Below are 21,742 nucleotides of genomic sequence, written 5' to 3' on the forward strand. Positions count from 1 at the left end.
AACAGATTTCTAAACTGTCTTAACATGGCCTGATTAATGAGAAGCAACCAGTGAAATTACAAGATAATATTTGAAAAACCATGTGTTTTTCTAAGAATATTCTTAATCCATAATATGTAAGGCCGGATGGCTCTGGGATATGATTATGATCTGGTTCCTACATATTTGATCATATTTTTCCTTGGTTGAAAAAGTGGTAGCAAGTGTTGTCAAATAAAAATCTTTTATGCTAGAGAAAAAAAAATTAGAAGAAGAGTATGAGGAAACGTGCATTTAACTGTCTTTGATTCTCTGAAGAGATTAGAAGAGGAGGAACAAACTGCAAAGTAGAATTGTCCTGAAATGTTTTACTAAACCAGTTGGAAAACTGTCTTACACATTCCTTACTTAGTAGATCATGAGAAGAAACTTAGGATGTAAAGGTTTAAGTTGAGGAGTAAATCCTAACAGAGCCCCAAAGGAAATTTTCTGTTCAGGGTGGATTCTGATAAGTGTATATTCTTTTTCATCATTAAGATAGAACACTAAAAAATAAATTGTGAATTTATAGACCAGATATTTCTATTTGTGAATTGTCATTATCTCCCTATGTATTCCTTTTCTTTTGATAATATCCTTTCCATTGACCAACTGTTAAATAGAAGGAAGTGACACTCAGATCAATCTTGATTCTTACCTATTTTTATAAAATTGAGTTGAGAGAAGGTTAAACAACACAGACAGATTATTTGTAATTTTTTTACCCATCAAGTTATGTTTCTACAAGTGCTGCATTATGTTGTTATTTGCAGCATCACATTACAATATGTATTTTGAAGTAGAATGAGGTCACATAAGCTAAAGTGGGGATGGAGAGGAGGGTACAGGTGGATTATAAAGACAAAATTAAAATAATTCATTTACTAATTGAAGGTAAAGAAAAAATGAAATTAGGGTTCATCTGGTAGTTAAGTATCTCAAATAGGAAACGTAAGAGGAAGAACATGTTTGTGGAATTGTGGGAGTTTGATTTTGCTTGTTACCATTCAGTAGTGACATACCTAAATCCAGGAAGCATTTCCTATTTTAGTTTGTATCTGTAGTATTGCAATCTTCTTGTTAGGTTTTATCTATTTATATGTCTGTCATCTTTATTGGACTTCAGGCATCTTGTCACGTAGACTATCCCTCGTTCCTCTGAATATTGTTGACACTTTGCTCTATAGAACGCGTGACACAGTGGCATTCAATAAGTGTTTGATGAGTTTATGACTGTGTGAGTTTAAGATGCATGAAGAGCATAAAGGAAGAGATATCTCACAGGCAGTCGAAAAAAACACTGTTTTTGAACTGAAGAGGTAGAAAGTGGTAAAATTGATTAGGAATCATTTATTTAACTTTATCTAATAAACGTGTGTGATACTTACTATATGCTAAGTACCATTACATGTGATCATGCTGTTGATCATGGCTATTCCATTTTTAGATGAGAAAACCTGGGAAAAGAGAATGATTTGCCCAGGGTCACACATCTGGTAAAAGGCAGAATCGAGATTGCATTCTAGGCAGAGTGTGCTGACAGCCACCATGCCAAGCTGCCAAAGTGCTAGATAAAACTAAGTGCCATTCTGTGAGTACCTACTGTGTGCCAGTTTATATGGTCCAGGTGCTTTGTATGGTCTATCATTTAATCCTCAAAATCACCTCAAAAACAATTGATGTTTCTGTCTTAAGGATAAAAGCTCAGGGGTTCTTTCTCATAAAGGTCAAGCACATGAAACAAATGACTTTCTTTTTCAGCTTATTTTACCAGATTCCATGAAAGTATTACCAGTGTACATGAACTGTTTGTTAAAAAACTGTGTGCTGCTTAGCAGACCAGAGATCTCAACAGATGAGCGGGCGTACCAGAGGCAGCTGGTCATGACCATGGGTGTGGCCGACTCTCAGCTTTTCTTCTACCCACAGCTTTTGCCAATCGTAAGTACACTGTGGTGGTGCATTTCCTAGAGGAGTCTGGAAGGGAATCGTATTTTGTTCTTTCCGTATGTTATGTCTGGAATATTTTCTTAAGAAGAAGTTTAAAGTCACAAATGCCTTCAGAATGTGTATGTGGGCTCTTTGAGCAAGTTGTGTACATGCGTCAACATGTGCTCAGTATGGTGATGGTGATGGTGATGGGGGATTTGAGGTGTTCCTACTTCAGTGAATTGCTCAGATGATTGCTTTTCTTTTCCTCATTCCCACATTGGCAGATTGAAAAGTCAGTAACAAGTTGGAGCAAGCCAAGCTTCAATTGTTCAAGAAATCTACCTTACAGCATTAAAGGCAACTGATTTGTATCTGTGTATGGGATCTCATGTGCACACATGTATTTGTTTCTATACAATGTATGAATGTCTAAGAGTCACAACATTTCATTAGAATGGCTATGATTAGCCTTGACCAAATACAATTAAGGATTTACAAATCAGCATATATTTGAGGGCACCTGCATTGTATAAGGGACCAACTTCACTTGCCCTCAGAGAATTTACTTTGCAATATATTCTACTTATTTGAAGTCAGTCATTAATGTCTTGAATGCCCCTGTAATCGAGACTAAGCCCTTTCCCCTTGAGACCTAACAAGTTCAATTTATAATTGAGAGATAAAAGAGAGGAAGACTGATGGCTTATTTCAAATTCTTATGTTGAAACACGTATTCAGGCTCTCAGTAACAATGCAGTCAGTAATAGAAAGACTTAAATTAGGTTGGAAATTGAGAGCTATAATTCTTTCAATCAATGTGAATGTTAGGTATAAATTATTACAAAATGATTGATTTTCAGATAAAGTTGGATTGGCAACAATCTGTATGCCAGAGAAACTAGAACTCTGAGGGATAAGAACATCACATCTCCAATAAAATCCTCTTACCAAGGTCACCAGTGGCTGACATGTTGCTAAATCCAAAGGGCGGTTCTCAGTCCTTCTCTCTTCTTATTGTCAGCAACATCTGACACAGTTTATTTCTCCCTCCAGAAACACTTTCTTCACCTAGCTTCTCTGCTTACCCGGCCACTTTTCCTTTCTGCCTTTGCTAGCTTGTCCTCTTCTTTCTGTCAGGCTACCCTGGGGTTCAGTCCTTGGGAAGCTTCTCTTGTCTATCTACGCTCAATCCCGTGTAGGCCTCATCTGACCTTTCAATGCTGTTTATATACTAATGATACCCATGTTTATATGTCCATCCATACCATATGGGTCCTGAACTCTAGATGTGTCTATCCTGTAGCCTATTGAGCATCTCTCTGTGGGTGTGCAATGGGCACCTTAAACCAAGCCCTGATTGCGTCTCCAGGCCTGCTCTCCGGCAGTCTTCTCCATCCCCATTTACCACTACTCTCTCATGCCAATTCTTTAGGCCAAAACTTGCGGTCACTCTTGACTGCTTTCATTCCCTCATCCATCACATCTCATTTACCAGCAAACATGTCAGTTCTCCTTTCTAAGAATATTCAGATTCTGACCACTTTCTCTCCACCTCATCTGTCATACCCAGGTTCAAGCACAATCATCTCTCCCATGGACTGCTGCAGTACTCTCCTAACAAGCCTTCATGTGTGCACCTTTGCTTCTTCAGTCTGTGTTTGGTGTAAAAGTTAGAGTGATTCTCTTAAAATAACTGGCCATCCCTCCACTACTCAGAACACTCTGGATTTCCCATTTCAGTAAACACCAAATCTCCTACTGCCTCTGCCAAGTGTCATCTATACTATCTTCCCCTCCTTTCTATCTGACCTCATCTTTTGATCCTGAAACATCGGAGACAGACTCTTGCTTTGGACCTTTGCACCACCTGTCCCCTCCATCTGGAATGCTCTTCCTCAGTTATCCCTATGGCTCCTTCTCTCACCTCTTTAGGTCTACTCAAAAAAGTTACCTTCCCAACAAGCCTTCTTGGATTACCCTATTTAAAATTGTAACCACCAGCACCAGCACTGACATGCCCTATCCCACTTTCCTGCTTCTTTTTTTCACAGCACTTAAAACCACTTAAAATTCGATGTATTTTACTTCTCTTATTTGTTGCTTCTTATTTCTTCCAAAAAAAAATTATTAACTGTTCAAGGCAGCTTAAACAGTGACTGTCTAATAGCTAGAATAATGCCTGGCACATGGTGGGCATTTCTTAAATATGCCCTGGATGGAAAGAAGGGAGGAGGGAGGTGAAAGGAAAAGGGGGAGAGGGGAAGAAAGGAAGGGAAGGAGAACACACTTACTAACTCTCTTGCCTTTGCCTGCACAGCACACGTTAGATATCAAGAGTACTACACTACCTGCTGCTATTCGTTGCTCTGAGGCCCGTCTTTCAGAAGAAGGGATATTCTTATTGGCTAATGGTCTAAACATGTTCTTATGGTTAGGAGTTAGTAGCCCACCAGAACTGATCCAAGGAATATTTAACGTGCCATCGTTTGCACATGTGAACACAGATATGGTAAGTATTTTTTTTTCATTATTTTTGTGGTAACACACAAACTCTTGAATGTTTTGTGCTCATGTGCAACCATATAATACAAAGTAGAAGAAACGATAATGGCATGCAGTTCTTTATAAGAAAGAGAATTTCATGTTTTAATGAATAACAATGAGCTGGTATAAAGTTATTTGTATAAAGTATTATCAAATAACCAAAATATATGACTTTAAATAGGGATTGCCAGAACTTCCAGATCATTTGCTATGTGTTAGTCACTGTGCTCTAAATACCTTAAATACACCATTGCATTTAATTCTGTCACAAATCAGTGAGACAGACATCATCATCAACATTTTGTACATGAATTGATTGAGCTTTGGAGACAAGTTCTTTCAGGTAGCAAGTGGCAGAGGTAGAGAGCGAATTCAGTTCTTACACTCGGTACTCTTCTCTGGTGTTGAACTCAATATTCAAAAGAAAGCAGAAATCTTGCATCCATATTTAGCTACAGAATAAAACTGTGTCAGATTAATGAGTTGCAAAATAACAATCTCACAAAAACAGGTTTTATTCCCCTTTGTTTTAAATAAGTTATATACTCCACTCATTACAAAAGAGATTGTGGATTTGTTGTAAAATGAATACAAATGACTTTATTTTTAAAGTATCCTAGGAAAAACCAGCAGTTGTAATTTGTTTGAGAGTATTTATTGCAAATCTTATTTGTAGACCATTGTTGCATGAGCACCATTGCTATGAAGGTTATTGTCTTATTGTACTTCATGGTGCATTTCTTACGAATTCACATGTAGAACTCAGCAGATAGTTTGTTCCCTGAGGCCTCACTTGTATGATGGCAAGATGAATTAAGTCTAGTTAATTCCCCAATTTCTGTTATGAAGGTAAATACATAATATCCTGGAGGAACGAGCAGGATCAAAATTCCACCTCTGTAGGTGGTCAGCTTAGGATGCTGCATATCTGTTATGAATGTCAAAAATATATTTTGGGGACGCCTGGGTGGCTTAGTTGGTTAAGCATCTGACTCGTGACTTCAGGGCACGTCATGATCTCACTGTTGTGATCTTGAGTCTCGAGTTGGGTTCCGTACCGGATGTGGAGCCTGCTTAAGATTCTCTCTTTACTTCTCCCTCTGCCCTTCTCCCCCCACACACACTCTCCCTCTCTCCCTCTCAAAAAAAAAAAAAAATATATATATATGTATATGTGTGTGTGTGTGTGTGTACATGTATATATATATGTGTGTGTGTGTACATATATATATATTTATATTTTAAAAGAATTAAAGGTGTCCATATCCCATTAAGAGACTATTTCTAAAGACTTAGAAATAGTAAGATCTTTGCATGTGGTTAAAATTAAGGAATGATTAGAAATGCAATTTTTAAAAAATAAAAAAGTTCAAGTTCAATAGACAAAGGACTGTGAATCTGAAGAATGTTTATATAAAATTTAAGGAAGCCTCCTCATCTGTCACAATGTATTGTTAGAGTAAGTGTTAAATATGTATTTGCTGAATTTGCTGAATGTACATATGAAATCACCAGTCTCTCTACCACAGAGCAGCAGATTAGTAGGTTTGTGCTTATACCAGTGTGCCTCCTTCGACCTTCTTCAAAAAAATAAAACAAAAGAAAAAGCAAATGTCACTTTGATTTTAGAGACAGTTGGCACTTCAAAATATGTATGTGATGTATACTTATGTTGTTTGTTACATAAAAAGATCTACCTTAATGTAAAAAAATACGCATAGGGGATGGAATGTAAATATAAATAATGAATTTTCTGCCTTTTTCTTTCTTTCTTTTTTTTACAATTCCTGTGAAAAATACCGTCCATGATCTTTTCCTGAGGCTTGAGACTTTGTGGTAAAATGTTCTACATTTTTTTTAAGTTTTCCCATTTATTTTATTAAAACAATTTTTTTTAATGTTTATTTATTTTTGAGAGTGAGAGAACATGAGCGAGGGAGGGTCAGAGAAAGAGGGAGACAGAATCTGAAGCAGGCTTCAGGCTCTGAGCTGTCAGCACAGAGCCCGACACGGAGCTCAAACTCACGAGTTGCAAGATCATGATCTGAGCTGAAGTCACTTAACCGACTGAGCCACCCAGGTGCCCTGAATTTTACTGTCTTACTGGAAGAAATGAAATTCAGATTCTTCATGTCCCCTGAAGGCCATGTGCAGTAGTTATCTTTTATAAACTATTAGCCAGATTTCAGAAACATCTCAGGGGGCACATTCCCCTTGAGAAATCAGCATTTGGTGGTTTGTTTTAATCTTGGAACAGTGGTATTTGGATGGTGTTTTCTAAACATGGTCATGATTCACGGTCCTGCAACTGATCCACTGAAGGAATAAAGTACATCCTTTTCTCCTGTGACAAAGCCTTGGAAGAGACATCTTACAGAGGGATTAAACATCATGGTGTATGATCCAAAGATATCCTTTGCATAAAACATATACCCGTTGTGTCATTTAAGTGATGTACATGTGTCAAATTTCAGACAATATTTATTTTCAAATGATGGAGAGTAAATTGGTGGAAATGTATGCCAATAAGAATGAATAATTTTCAGTGCATTTTTTCACAATTTTTGGTTTTTAGGTAAACAGACGAAGCCAAAAATCAAATATATGGTGTAGAAGGATTTTTTTTTTAACTTTAACATTCTAGTAATCTCATTACCAACTACACTGAAGCTTAAACTTTGATTTTCTCAAATTTAGACATTACTGCCTGAGATTGGAAACCCGTACTCTCAAACACTCAGAATGATAATGAGTATTATCCAACAAAAGAGGCCATATTCAATGAAGGTAAGAATAAGATTTTATTTTTTCCTTTATTCAAATTTTTAAAAAGATTTTACTATTATTTTTTAATTAATTTATTTATATTCAAGTTAGTTAACATACAGTGTAATACTGATTTCAGGAATAGAACCCAGTAATTCATTGCTTACATATAACACCCAATGCTCATCCTAACAAGTGCCCTCCTTGATGCCCATCACCCATTTAGCCCATCCCCCACCTCCCCTCCAACAACACAACACTTTGTTCTCTATATTTAAGAGTCTCTTATGGTTTGCCTCCTCTCTGTTTTTATCTTCTTTTTCCTTCCCTTCCCCTGCGTTCATCTGTTTTGTTTCTTAAATGCCACATCTGAGTGAAATCATATTATATTTTTCTTTTTCTGACTACCTTATTTCGCTTAGCATAATACACTCTAGTTCCATCCATGTTGTTGCAAATGGCAAGATTTCATTCTTTTTGATCACCAAGTAATATTCCGTCATGTATATATACCACATCTTCTTTATCCATTCATCAGTCAATGGACATTTGGGCTGTTTCCATAATTGGCATTTCAAGTTTTTGTTTTTTTAATTTCATTACAGACTTTTAAAATGCATGTCCTATATTTTTATAACATGATCTTTGATAGAAAACTCACACTGACCTTAAAAATCTACCCACTTAACAGATACAAACATAAAAAGAAATAGATATCACCACAGGTTAACCATGGATTATTTTAGTAAGTACTAATTTAGTAATCATGCAGATCTTCATGGCTTAATAGCAACTGATTTCATTAACAGACTGTGGAATGACTGCTTCAGTGCTTAAAACTACTTAATTACAGAAGTATCATTCAGAACATGTTTTAAAATTTTTTTATAACTTCAGAATTGTGATCTCTGAGTTTTGTTATCCTAGCCCTTCTAAGCCCTTCAAGGCCTCAAGTTTGGGTAAAAGAATATAAAATATCTATAATTCAGGAAAATTATGCCTTATTACCAAGTCCCAGCTACTCACCCATCTTCCTTCTCAAGTTAATATTGAGAAGATTCAATATTAAAGTCTCCTAGAATTTGAAATGTACAGATGATGGTGGTTTATTACGGTGCTATTCCCTGCAGAAGTGTAAGACATTCACCTAGACGCAGGCCTTTACAACATTCAGGATATTATGGGCCATTTTCCCCTGAAACATAAATATTATAGTAATCTAAGTCAGTATCCTTGACTGTGAAAGATATTCATGCATGCAAACATCAACTTTAGGCAGAGCTTAGGTAAATTGAACTAATGAAGAGCTTTATAACTTCTAGGGTGCCTCGGTGAGCACAGAACCTTTCCAGAACTATTTTCACACCACACACAGTTTTAAATTTTTTTAATGTTTATTTTTGAGGGAGAGAGGAGGGGGTGGGGAGGAGAGAATGTTTGCAGGAGGGGCAGAGAAAGAGAGAGAGGGAGACACAGAGGATCCCAAGTAGGCTCTGCACTAACAACAGAGAGCCTGATGTGGGGCTCGAAACCATGAACCGTGAGGTCATGACCTGAGTGAAGTCGGATGCTTAACCAACTGAGCCACCCAGGTACCCCTGCTTGGGTTCAGTTTTAGGGAAAAACCTAGAGATGGCAGAGAAGGCTCAAACTAAACACATTCTTCACATGACACTGAACACTCTCGAGGCATGAAATGAAACCTAAGGTCTCATGAAACAAACATTGAAAAGCACTGGTATTGAATACATAGCAGTGATGATCCGTATACCTTTATCCTAGCTGCAGCAGCTACATCCCCACAACCTGCCTCATTTGCAGAGAAGAGCCTAGACTAAACATAGAGATCATGTGCCCAAGAGCCTCTCCGTCTAGGAAAGATAAAACTTGTCTCTCTGCTTTCTCCCACCTGCTCCAATAGTGGGAGGTCATGTTAGCTTTAATTATAAAAATACCTGGGGGGCATCTGGATTACTCAGTGGGTTAAGCTTCCTACTCCTGATCTCAGCTCAGGTGTTTATCTCTGGGTCATGATTTCAAGCCCTGCATTGGGCTCTGTACTGGGCATGAAGCCTACTTAATCAATCAATCAATCAATCAATCTGGGATAAGCTCTGAATATATGTGAATAAGATAAAAGCAGTTGCATGTTAAATAATTTTGGCTTGAATACTTAAATCAGATTTTTTATGTGCCACTTGCAAATGTATCTGTTGTTTATAAGATTTCTTTGGCTTCTTCAAGAGGTATATTATCTGTGTAACAAATTTGATCTACAGATGTTAAAGTTGAAAGGAAGCTAGAAGATACCTCATTCATCTGCTGCCTTTCCGCTCCCTCTAACACCATCTAACAGATAGTAAAGTGAGACTCAGAGGAGCTCACTCACTTGGTTACTGTCTCAGAGCTAGATCAGGGCAGATGCAGGCCTAACTCCAATGCACTCAGCATTGATACCTTTGTCTCTGACATTTGAAAGTAGACTACATAAAGGAAATAAAAACACATTTATAGAATCTTTAAATCTCTTCTAAAGAGTCAAGGTTGAATAGGAGAACAAAAACTGGACTGGAAGGGTCAAGAACACAAAATCAAATCCAGAAGCCACTGCTACCTTCTAGGCTACGCTAATTAGCTTTTCAGACCATCGACTCTTTTAGACCTCATCATTGTCTGCATAAGTCTTACTTTGTGGAGGAGCAAAAAAAGATTTCTCTCACAGTATATCTGGGAATATTACCTCAAACGTCTCACTGATAAATTCTGGTCCTGCCCTGCTCAAAGTTCTCTGTGCTCCAAGTGTTTGCCATTCTCTTCTTTGTGTGTTTTCTACATAACTCCCCTCCCACTGGCTTCTTTCTAGTTTATAAGCTGTTCAAATCTACTTTCATTGAATCTTCTTTCTCCAAGATTCTGTTTCCCTTTCCTTTTATTTCATTCTACAAATTTGTATCAAATGCTAGCAATGTACCAGGCATTGCATGTTTCTTGAAAAAGTCATCTGTTAACTGCTTCTATTTCCTTATTCCCATGTCTCCAGTTATCTGAAAATGGCCAAACCGCCAAGAAATTGATTCTCAGTCCCTTTACAGCATTTACAAAATCAAATGCTACCTGTTTTCTCAAATGTTCTCTTCTGTCAGCTTTTAGAGCATCATATTCTTATGATGCTCCTTTCTCACTGAACTTTTTCTTTGGCTTCCTTTCATTTATCTGCCCCTTAAGAAGAGCTGGTGTTCCCCTTAGTTGTGTTTGTGGCTCTCTTCCCATTCAGTTCATTCTTTGGGGGCCACCCTAATCACTCTCCTCATTTATCTATTTCTTATGAGGCAGGCAATGAGAAATGAGAATGGCTTTGAAGGACAATGATTCCTTTTTTAAAAATTTTTTAATTAAAAAAAAATTGTTTTAATGTTTATTTTTGAGACAGAGAGAGACAGAGCATAAATGGGGGAGGGTCAGAGAGAGAGGGAGACACAGAATCTGAAGCAGGCTGCAGGCTCTGAGCTGTCAGCACAGAGTCCGACACGGGGCTCGAACTCACGGACTGTGAGATCATGACCTGAGCCGAAGTCAGACGCTTAACCAACTGAGCCACCCAGGTGCCCCTGAAGGACAATGATTCCTTAAGGCCACTGGTACTGTGACCTGGAAAATATAAACTGGGACCACTTGAAATAGTACTTCCATGAAGAGGGTACCTAAGAGGTTGGGAGGGACACCAGCAATGATCATTTTAATATTCTCTTCCTATTCTACAAAGCTATGTCCCTCCCTATGGAAATGTAAAGGGAGAAGGATTATAAAATATGGATTCCCCAATCAACCCCAGTATTTTTTTCCTCATCCTTGTGTGATCTAAGACCACCAACATGTCAAGACAGCTAAGACAGTTTGCCATACTTTCATGAATCTGCTTCCTGAGACCATCCACTATAGTTTCTGTGCCATCCTGGAATGACTGGTGGCCGGCTCAACTTTGTAGAGACTCAAATGGTACAGCAGGATATTTGTTACTTAAAGCTCAGTTTCTCCCAAGGCTGAAATTCATTTCCTATTCTATTTCCCACCTCAGATCATAGCCAAACACACTTCATCAAAGGAGGTTTTACAGTGAGCATCATGGGAAAATGGCAGCAACAGAGAATACCCCTCAGATGTGTAGTATGAACTTCTTCCCATTAATTTCCATAGAGAAATGAAATTCTAAAGAAATTGGATCCTCAAATTCTTCCCTTTATAATGTCTCATTCTGCCCAGCCTCAGCCTGGGCTGTTTCACTGAGGCCAAACGCATTGCCGTTGCCCATCACGGCCAATAGTAGAATCCTAGTGGCATGTGGGAAAAAGTGGATACCACCAGTAAAAAAGAAAATGGCCTTGGCTTCAGGCTCACCAGGATGCAAGTCTTAAACTCCTTTGGAGAAGTTTCCCTCGAAGGTTAGTTTTGCTCCCCCATGTTGGAGCGGAGCACACCTGTCCAACATAGCTGTTCCCGTGCTGCCTCCCCGTGCCAGGCACTGACACCTGAAAGCCAAGACATCACACGTGTCCATATCCACATAGAATTAGCTGAGTTGTGTGGTAGCAGCAGCAGCAGCAGCAGCAGCAGCAGCAGCAGTTTTGTATTTTAATCAGGTCAGGGGTGGTTTAAAGCTTATCAGCCTAGGGCCCAGGCCAAAATAACATAAAGGAAAAAAGCAAACTGTGTTGACAAAATTATCCTGCTTGATAACTAAAGCAAAAGTGGGGAGGGTCAGGCCCTCCTAGTCAAAATGGCAGATACCTTCCTTGCTGCAGCTGGTAACTGCAGACCTTTCTGGTGGTTTCACCTGGTGAGAGGAAGTGAGGGGATACCATGGCTCCTCCAAATTATACAGGAAGCAGGCAGGGGGACATTGTTTTGCATGTGTGGCTCCATTAACTCCACTCATAGCTCAATCAGATCATCAGACCATCATCTCTGACTTCCTGAAACAGGAGTGAGTAGGGACCAGCTAGATAGAAGGGCTCCAAGTGTTCATGACAAAGCTACCCGCTTCTGGGCTTCTTTCCCCTGCGCTTCTTCCCCTAGAGCAGCACTGTCCAAATAATGCAAGCTGCAGATGTAATTCTAAATTTTCTAGAAGCCATGTTAAAAATGTAAAAAAAAAAAAAGTCATTTTAATAATATATTATTAATCCAGTATATCCAAAATATCATTTCCACGTGTATAAGCAGTTACTGAGTTTTGCATTTTCTTTTTCCTACTATGTCTTAGAAATCCATCGTGTATTTTACATTTATAGTACAACCCAGTTCAGACTAGCCATGTTTCAAGTGTTCAATAATCACACATAGCTGGTGGCTACAGTACTGGACAGCACGGCCCTAGATAATTTCTATAAGCAGGGAACAAGAGTCCCCTGGGCGATCCACCTCTGAGAGGTGGTGCCTCTCAGATCTCCTCCCTTTCCACCATCACTGCTCTGTAATTCAGGTCCTGACCATCTCCCACCTAGACACCTCCCAACTGCTTCCTACCTAGCTTCCCTCATCTCCTAATGCATTCTGTATGCTACCAGTTCACTGTCTCATTTTGTTCTGCAGCACTTTCACTGGATCACAACCCCTACGAAAGCTTAGACTCATTAAGGTAGTTTGTCCCTAACCTTCCACTGACTTTAAGACTGTTAACTCACATCTAGCCATGTCTGTCTTTGGCACATGGTACATGGCACCCCGTTATGGAATGCTCTCTAAACCCTACCCCACCCCCATCCTTAAGGAAATCCTACCTTATCCTTTAAGGCTCAAGCGATAGTTAACTACCACTGTGAAGCCTTTCACATAATGGTTTTTCATGTTTCATTGTTGGAACTTACAGTTGTATGTCTTGGGTTTTTATGGTTTTGGGGTCAGTGCCTCCCTCCACTCTAGATAATAAGCACTGTCCCATCATTTTACAAGGCCTCACACACAGTGGACATTATGTAATCTGGGTGAAATTGAAGCATGTATAATTGAGCCACGTTCGGAGAATGTTTATAAATCACCTACCTTGTTATTTTTCCTAGCTGACAATAGTAAAGCAGCGAGAGCAGCCAGAAATGGTTTTCCGACAGTACCTGGTAGAAGACAAAGGACTTTATGGAGGATCATCTTATGTGGATTTCCTTTGTTGTGTTCACAAAGAGATCTGCCAGCTGCTTAATTAATTGAATCTTCTCTGTTGTTGATGTTGCATTTTTAAGGAGATCATCTCCTTCTTGGTGCCTAATTCTCCAGATGATAACAGGCTAGTTTTGATTTCTTGCTCATTTTCAAAATAGCTTTCCAAGAGGACATTTAGGACTTCAGCTTTGGTGCTCAGGTATAAAGTCAATGAAGGTACAGTGGTACCTTTTAAAGGGAACAGTCTATTTCTGATTGCACAATTTTTAACTGTTAAAATCGATACAGTTTGCATTTCATGAAAGGCATAGTTTACAGAACTGTAAACATTCTTAATTTTCTTTCTTTGTGCTAGACATATAAATTATTTTTCAAAATGTATAGATTTGGGGTAAAAAGTTGTCTTGGCTCTCCCATTTGCAGTGAGGGAAAAAAACAATTTTTACATTATACCTAATTTTTTAAAACCATGTAACACCCCTTGAACATGTTTTTCAACTTAAGGTTTGCATAGCAGACTTTTAATAACCTTGGAATCTATTTGGTAGAACAATTTGTGTTCTACATTTTTTTTTCATAATTATATGTTGTGTATGTTAAAACTATTTTCCAGTTGTTGTTTTGTCTATAAAACTGTCTTTATATTCTTAATGGTTCTCTGTACAATTTTGAGGGTTTCTACCTGTATATAATGGATCTTAACCAGTACCAATAAATCACTTCATATGCTCTTACTCAACAGGTAGAGATCATTTTTTAGGTATTTTGAGATTTTAAAATAAGGGTCATACTTGTCTTGGATAAAAGTTGTTTACAAGGCTCACTAAGAAAAAATGGGGAAAACTATTTTTTTTTTTTTTTTGAGGGTTGGGAAGTGTTAAGTGAATATATCAGTCTAGGAAATATCAGAGACCATGTACCTGAGAATTGCATTTTTAAAAATTCTCCAGTATGTCCTTATGGGCAAATAATAGAAATGGGTTATATGAGATCATTATTAATAAATAAATATAAACCTAGGAGAGTGGTTTTGAGTGGTATGACACAGGCATCTGTCCTGTATCCGCCCTAATTCAACTCTGATACTAGTGATATGAATAAATAATAAGAGTTAAGCATACTGAGTACATATAATGTTGTAAGAAGTGCACTATATGTTTTGAGAACATTTATTCCTCACAGCAACCCTAATCTTATTACCAGCCCCATTCACAGATGAAGAGATAGGCTTGAAGTGAATAAATCAGGACCTTGTCTACGATTGCATGGCTAGTAAGGTTTATTTATAAATCAGTAGATGTCATGAAATTGAGTAGAATAACAAATACACTGACAGAATTAAAATCTCTTCCCATGTTAACTGGCATGATGTTTCAGACTGACTCGGATGAGTTTAACAAGAAGAAATGTATGATCCTGAACTTGTGTCCAGAAAAATGAACATGCAGATGCTCCTTGGAAACAACGGTATTTAAAACAGAACCGAGGGAGTTTGTCAGCATGAATCTGTAGTGAGATGAAAGCAAATGTGATCTCAAGTTACTCTATTACCAGAATAACCTCTCAGATGAGTAGAGCTACTCTGAGGTGAAACCACATTGAGATGCGTGTTCAGTTCTAGGCACCATGCTCCATGTGAACTAGAAGCCCAGAGCACATTCCTTGATTCACTCGATGATAAGTCTCTGATTGCTCTGTATGTTCCCTAGGGTAGAAGACCAGAAACAATATGTAGAAGTGACAAGGTGCCACTCAGTTGAAAGAAGAACCTACTAAGTAATTAGATGCTCAAAGAGTGTGCCATTCTGGGAGGTAGTGTGTTCTACATATTTATTTATTGCACATCTTCTATGTGCCAGACGCTATGCCCTCTACTGGAGAGACAGACAACAGTGAGCAGCACAAACAAAATCCTCTCCATCTCTATAATTGTAGTAGTTTTCATAAATGCTGTGACATGCCGTAGTATTTTATTTCATATATAAATTTTATATTATACGTTTTATGTGTATATATGTATAAATTTATAATATATATTTACATATGTAACATAGAAATAAAATCAGGTATATGTGATATGACCTAGTTTAGCTAGCGGGCATGTATAGTCAGTAAAGATTTCCCATTAGTTATATTAAAGCTGGGACCTGAAAGAATTAGTAGACATTAGCCAGGTAAATGAGAGTATTGGTAAATATGTATGAAGGCTCAGAGCGGGAGAGAGCACCTATCACCCTTTCAAGAAACTTGCAGAACTTAAACTTAGCTGGAACTTACTAGGGAGAGACAAAGTGGCAAAAGATAAAGCCTAAGGGATAGTAAGAGTGAGTCCTAGTCAAGGGGGAGTTTAGATTTAATCCTAAAGGCAAAATGAAGACATTCAAACTGATTTCAGTAAGTGACAGGACTGTCTTTAGGAAGATCACTCTGGGGTTGTAAAGTGGTAGAACTAGAAGCAGAAACACCACTTAGGAGGTTGAGTAGTCTACTGGAGTATATGGCGGCCTGCACTAAAATAACAGAGGGTTTTGACAGAGGGAGATAAGGAGATGAAGTTAGTGAAGGAGAAGTGTTTCCCTCAGAAAGGAAACACCAGAGTAGATGCAGACTGTGCGTATGTGTGTCTCTGTTTGCCCAAGAGGCAGTAGTTTACAGCTGTCCGTGCTGAGGTAGCTTGAAACCTATGCAGGTGGGATAAACTATACCTAAAAGTAAAGGCCTGAAGCTCAAGCAAAAACTCTGGGCTGGAAATTTGCAAATCATCTACGTACAGAGAAAAAGAAATGGCACAAGATGAAAAACCCTCTGACAAGACTGGGAGAAGGGCCAGAGAGGTAAAAAGGAAAACTTGGCAAGAGGATGTTACAAAGCTAAGGTAAGAGGGGTGAATGCAGAGAGTGGGGCAGCCAAATTAACAGCCTTCCTAGAGGGAACTTAAAGACTAAAAGGGTTGTTGGAATTAGTTAAAAAAGAAAAAAGTCATGGCTGAGTTTGGTGAGAGCAGTTTTACAGGGTCAGTGAACTTGAACGCTACATTGGAATATGTTCAACAATGGGAGTCAGAGTGGAGGCAACTCAAGAAAGAGATGAGAGAGTCACAGAGGAAAGACGGGATTTTTTTATTTTAAGACAGGGATTTGACATTTAAATGCTGGTGGAAAGAAGCCATATTATGTTGGAAAAATAAATAGTGGCAGTACTGTTTCATCAACAGTTCGAAAAATATTGAAGACTAAAGACAAAAAAAGGTTTAAAAGAACAAGATTCTTAGAAGGCAGAAGATAATATAATGCAGAGTACAAATAGATTAGCTTTCAATGGGAAGAGAAACCCAATACATAATGGAGGTGCTCCAATAAATCCTGAAGGACAACTTGCCAAAAATGTTGAGTGCTGTTCTAAGGTGTTCTGCAATAGAGCATCATGGTTTCTGGAACCAATGACATAGGTTTCCATACCAGAAAATTGAACGTCACCTGAAATTGAACGTCAGGGCATGTTAGAAACCTTTCTGCCTTGGTTTCCTACTCATTTGTTAATAAGTGTTAAAGGTTTAGAATAGTCCCTGATACACAATGCTATTTAAGTGTTCATTGCTGTTATTATATTAGTATTTTTTATTTTTGTTAAACCTGCTAAGGATCACGAAAACTAGGACTACTCTGATTCCTAATTGTATTTGCTCTTGATGCCATGAGTATATTAACTGGTATCCTCGAAATCAAGCTATCTTTAAATGCTGTAGAAATGTCCAATTAAATGACGGTTTCAGAAATTAAAATAGATTTATCAATGAGAAAACTACTTAAGCTGCTTTAAGTGTTAAAAACCCAAACTTGTAAAATATAAACCAAAGACAAGAATTTGTATTTTGTGTTTTGAGGAACTATTATGAAAAATAAGAATTTACTCCCTCAAGAAAGCATATCTTTGAGGAAGTTACTAAATGGCATTACCTTCACTTCCTAGAAGTAACCGGATAACAGGAGACTGAGCATCATTAGGAATGATATATTAATATATTTTTTTAATGTTCAGTCACATGGGGACATGTTTCCTATTAATAAACCAATAAAGAGTAAGGATCAAATTTTAGATCATGTTCTGGAATAGGGCAAGATATTCTGAAATTGTGTATTAGCTCCACTAGGAGGCGTTATATACTAAAGTGTCTGAAACCTTCCAGAAAGGTTAGTCAATAATCTTCCAGAAAAGGTAATTCTTTGCAGAGAATTGACTTTGTAAATTTTAATTGCTGAAAACACAAGATGTAATGCTGACCACACTAGATAAAAAGAAAGAAAATCTCCGAGGAAAGAGGCAACAGAAATCCCTTAGTCATCATCTTTAATGGGTATTTCCTGGCCTCTTCTTAAGACACTGATAAGAAGCTTACTACTGCTTACTCCCAAACAGCCATTTATGAACAACTCTGCAAGAAAATTATATTTAGCACATTGTTTTCCTTAAATTTTTCTTTTTGGTGCTAGCTGTGTTTTGAGGCCACAGGTGAAGTCTTCCTTCACTTGATAATAGTTCTGAGTTTAAAGCTAACATATATTACTATTGTGTCCCTTCCAGGCCAAACCCTCCCAATTCCCAAAGCATTTCCTTGTAAACATGATTTCCAGAGCCATTGTCATCCCAACTTAATACATGAAAATCCAGTTTTAACTCACATAAAGAACAAAGTCAATTTGGGAAAGCAAAATGACCAGTGTCTAGTTAAGGAAACTATCATTCAATAATATTGACTGCAGATGGTCTCAAGTGCATGGTTATGCGAAAACTTTCAGGGTGTGCTTTTTATTTTGAGAGCATTATAAAGTTTTTACCAATTACACATACAAAACTCTTTTGCAATAAGAATTTCCCATTTTAAGATATTTTATATAAGACTTCAGTTTCTTAAGTCCGTATTTTTCAAACAGGTTATTTCGTGAGTCCACAAAACACTTTCTTTAAATACATATTACTCATGTTTTTAAACTCATTTTAATACTCATATTACTATACAGTTTTAGGATATCCCATGGGGTTTAATGTTACCCAATCAATGTTTTAGGGCCCAATATGCCTATTTGGAAAAAGAGGTTACTACATTATGAATTACGGGAAAGCAGATATAGCAGATATGAATTTACAACAGTAAACTCTAGTGTGCAAAAAGGTGTCACGTTTTAAAAATGAATCTTTTATCTGAATCTCTTTTTCACAGGACTGGCAGGGAAGGTTTACTATCTTTGGCTCACACTGATGACTTGTTTCAAAGCCTCCCCACAGCTCCTGAATTTCAGGACTTCTCTGCTTCCATAGTGTGCTTCTGGGAAATGTATGTGTAGTCTAGGGACCATCACTTTCCTAAGTATACCATTCAGCTATTTCCCAGTGAGGCCCTCCCTCTCTGAGGCAGTGTTACTGCCAGCAGCAGTTTCCCAAGACTTCTGAGTGTCACCCTAAGCCAGTCCTCAACTATCCTGTCCTCCCACTCTTGGGCAACCTATTCTTAGTTCCACTATTATTTATGGGAGGAACGTAGTGTAACTTTTTACTTAAGCTATAATCAACAAGGTGATACAGATGGAGTTAAACCATTTCCTTTACTCTTTACTTTGTAGGTTGCATTTGGTAGAGAAAAAATTTATTATCTGAGGAAAGAATCAGGTGTCTTTAAAGTCAGATGAGGGGAAATTCATTCTATAAATCTGCTAAGTGGTAAGTCAATGGAAATTACTGTTTCTTCAGTCTCAAAAATAATGTTGAGAGAAAAAAAATCCTTATTAGAAAAACACAGTCCTCTTACGCGGCCAAGAAAGCACCAGTAGAAGGAAAAGGAAGTGGCAAGAGAAGAATATTAAAAATCCTCTGGGCCTTACTTCCAATTATTAAGCAAGCAAAGGAGTATGGGACTATTTATTAGGCACTTACTATGAGCCATATATTAAAAGCTGAGAAAGCACACTGTTGCCTTTTTATGAATGACAAAGACTCATTTCTGAGAGCACAGGCAGCAGAGTTGTAAGGTCTAAATGAGTAGACAAAGGCAATCTTTGGAATGGTGGCCATCTTTCACCTGATCTGGGAGAAGTGAAAGCAATCAGAAGTGGGCATGATCCCCAAAGAGGTCCTGATGCCGTCTTGATTCAGTTCTCATTAGCATCATCTCACAGAGATGGGATTCAAGATTCAGGAAGTTTGTGGCTGGTGAGCTTACATTTGTGCTTATATTTGCTGAAAATTTCCTTTGGAATTGTTTTTATAAATATGGTATTCTTTTTTTTTTTTCTGTTCATTTTTGAGAGAGTACAAGTGGGAGAGAAGCAGAGAGAGAGGGGGACGTAGGATCTGAAGTGGGCTCTGTGCTGACAGCAGAGAGCCCGATGCAGAGCTCAAACTCACAAACTGCGAGGTAATGACCTGAGCCGAAGTCAGACGCTTAACTGACTGAGCCACCCAGGTGCTCCTATACAGTATTCTTAATCATGATGCTGCTGTATCCCTCCCTTATCTGTGGTTTTGTTTTCCATGGTTTCAGTTACTTGAGGTCAGTCATGGTCCAGAAGCAGATGAATATGTCAGAGGTCAGCAAAAGCCTAACACTACATCACAATGCCTGGATCACTCACTCCACTTCATCACATAGGCATTTTAACATCTCACATCATTACAAGAAGGGGTGAGTATAGTACAAGAAGATATTTTGAGGGAGACCACATTCATGTAACTTTTATTACAGTATATTATTATAATCGTTCTATTGTTCCTCTTACTATACGTAATTTATAAATCGAACTTTATCTAGGTATGTATGCATAGGAAAAAACTTAGTATATATAGGGTTTGGGACTATTCCTGGTTTCAGGTATCCACTGGGGTCTTGGAACATATCCCCCATGGATAAGGCGGGGGGGGGACTGCTATATGCTTACATATTGTTGTTCAATAAGACAGAGCAGTAGAAAAGTAGGCTTGAGCTCCTATTCACCATGCCTTACAAGCCTAGCTTTTTGGACAAGGCCAAATAATCCATCCACCTGTATAGTTCATATGAATTATAGCCAATATTATTACCTCTCCTTTACTAAATATTAAAGTATGTACTTACCCGGAAGTTGTCTTGAGAAGCATAAACCTATGAAATGAAATGACAGCAAATTCCCTAAGATATTTAGGCAATTACCTTAGTAATTCAACTAGCATAAACTACTAAACTGTATTTCTGAACAAAACTGATTTTTTGTCCTCTGCTTTACGACAAAACAAAATAATAATGTAGTTACTCTTTTATGATATTCACAACTGTAATCGTAAACTAAAATCTTGAATAGGTATGAGATTCTATAAAAGGTCTGTTTTTGTGACAACAGGGGCTTAGAGCTCTGTATTTTCTCCCACTGGACAAATGGCTTGCAGTCACATCACTGTGTGCAACTTGAAAGTAATTAGTCCACGTCTGCAGTCTTTTATGTACGCTCCAAAGTACATTGACTGTATCACATGCTTCCAAATGCTGTCCCAATTGAGTAACTTTTTTACCTCTTCTTTTAAGAAATTTGGTCACTGGTGTTTAGAGGCCAAAATTTAAAATATGCACACAAGATTTAGCTAGCCAAGCTAATTTTAACAAAATTTTAGTTCCATGAAAAGTAGCAAAGGACACAAATTTAATTGCCATCACGGTCTAAAAATTAGGTTGATTTCACACAAATCTCTCAAACTTCCTGTCTTCCCTGTGTGCTGACACCTATGGAGAGCTGAGTAGTGATATCCACCTTACTCAGGGTGGGAGCTCTCCTGTCCCTACCTTTCTCTCTAGTCTCCATGGGCCTGAGATCAAGTCAGTGGCTATTTATTAAAGTACTCTGTGCTGCTCTGCTTTTCTTAGAGAGGAGTTGAAAAAAAACATCAAATTGGGAAAACAGCACAGACGAGATAAATGTGAGAAAGTAAATGAAAGTAAATATTTCCATTTTTAATATGCAAACAAAATAGGTCTAAAAAGATAATTATTCCACTATAAACAAACTCATGGCTTGCTTCACCAGTCTGTATATGCTTGCTTCCTATATACATTTTACATTGTTGACCTCTAGATTCTCCATGATCTAGAAAAAAACCTACCTTACCGAATTTCACTATTAGCACCTCAAATTTCAGAGACAAGAAGTGTAACACATATACAAACTGATTATTTTAACATTTTATCTAATACTGGAAAGAGGGTTTGCTGGAAAAGAATCATCTAGATTAAATGAGGTAGTTTTCTCTGTGTTCACTATAGCTAGCAGTGTTTATATCTGAGTAAATGATGAAGGCCTTTTGAACAGAA

The 21,742-nt window shown here is 37.8% G+C and overlaps 1 protein-coding gene and 1 long non-coding RNA gene across 5 annotated transcripts in view; one reads left to right on the top strand and one right to left on the bottom strand.

Moving 5' to 3' along the window:
• Positions 1-14,152, top strand: part of SEC24D (SEC24 homolog D, COPII coat complex component) — a 104,956-nt gene extending 90,804 nt beyond the window's left edge. For all 4 annotated transcript variants that reach the window (XM_027063521.2, XM_027063515.2, XM_027063522.2 and 1 more), the window contains exons 20-23: positions 1,780-1,959; positions 4,268-4,459; positions 7,192-7,281; positions 13,317-14,152. In XM_027063521.2, coding sequence (XP_026919322.1) covers positions 1,780-1,959; positions 4,268-4,459; positions 7,192-7,281; positions 13,317-13,457 — 603 coding nt within the window. In that variant the 3' untranslated portion in view covers positions 13,458-14,152. The remainder of the gene's footprint in view (positions 1-1,779; positions 1,960-4,267; positions 4,460-7,191; positions 7,282-13,316) is intronic.
• On the bottom strand, positions 4,687-13,402 carry LOC113600419 (uncharacterized). Its single transcript, XR_008296177.1, has 3 exons — positions 13,300-13,402; positions 12,046-12,230; positions 4,687-8,455 (listed from the first exon to the last, which is right to left on the bottom strand). It is a non-coding gene; the product is annotated as an uncharacterized LOC113600419 (long non-coding RNA).
• Positions 14,153-21,742: the final 7,590 nt, after the last annotated feature.

Source organism: Acinonyx jubatus, chromosome B1 (assembly GCF_027475565.1).
Source record: "Acinonyx jubatus isolate Ajub_Pintada_27869175 chromosome B1, VMU_Ajub_asm_v1.0, whole genome shotgun sequence".
In the NCBI taxonomy this organism is placed as follows: domain Eukaryota; kingdom Metazoa; phylum Chordata; class Mammalia; order Carnivora; family Felidae; genus Acinonyx; species Acinonyx jubatus.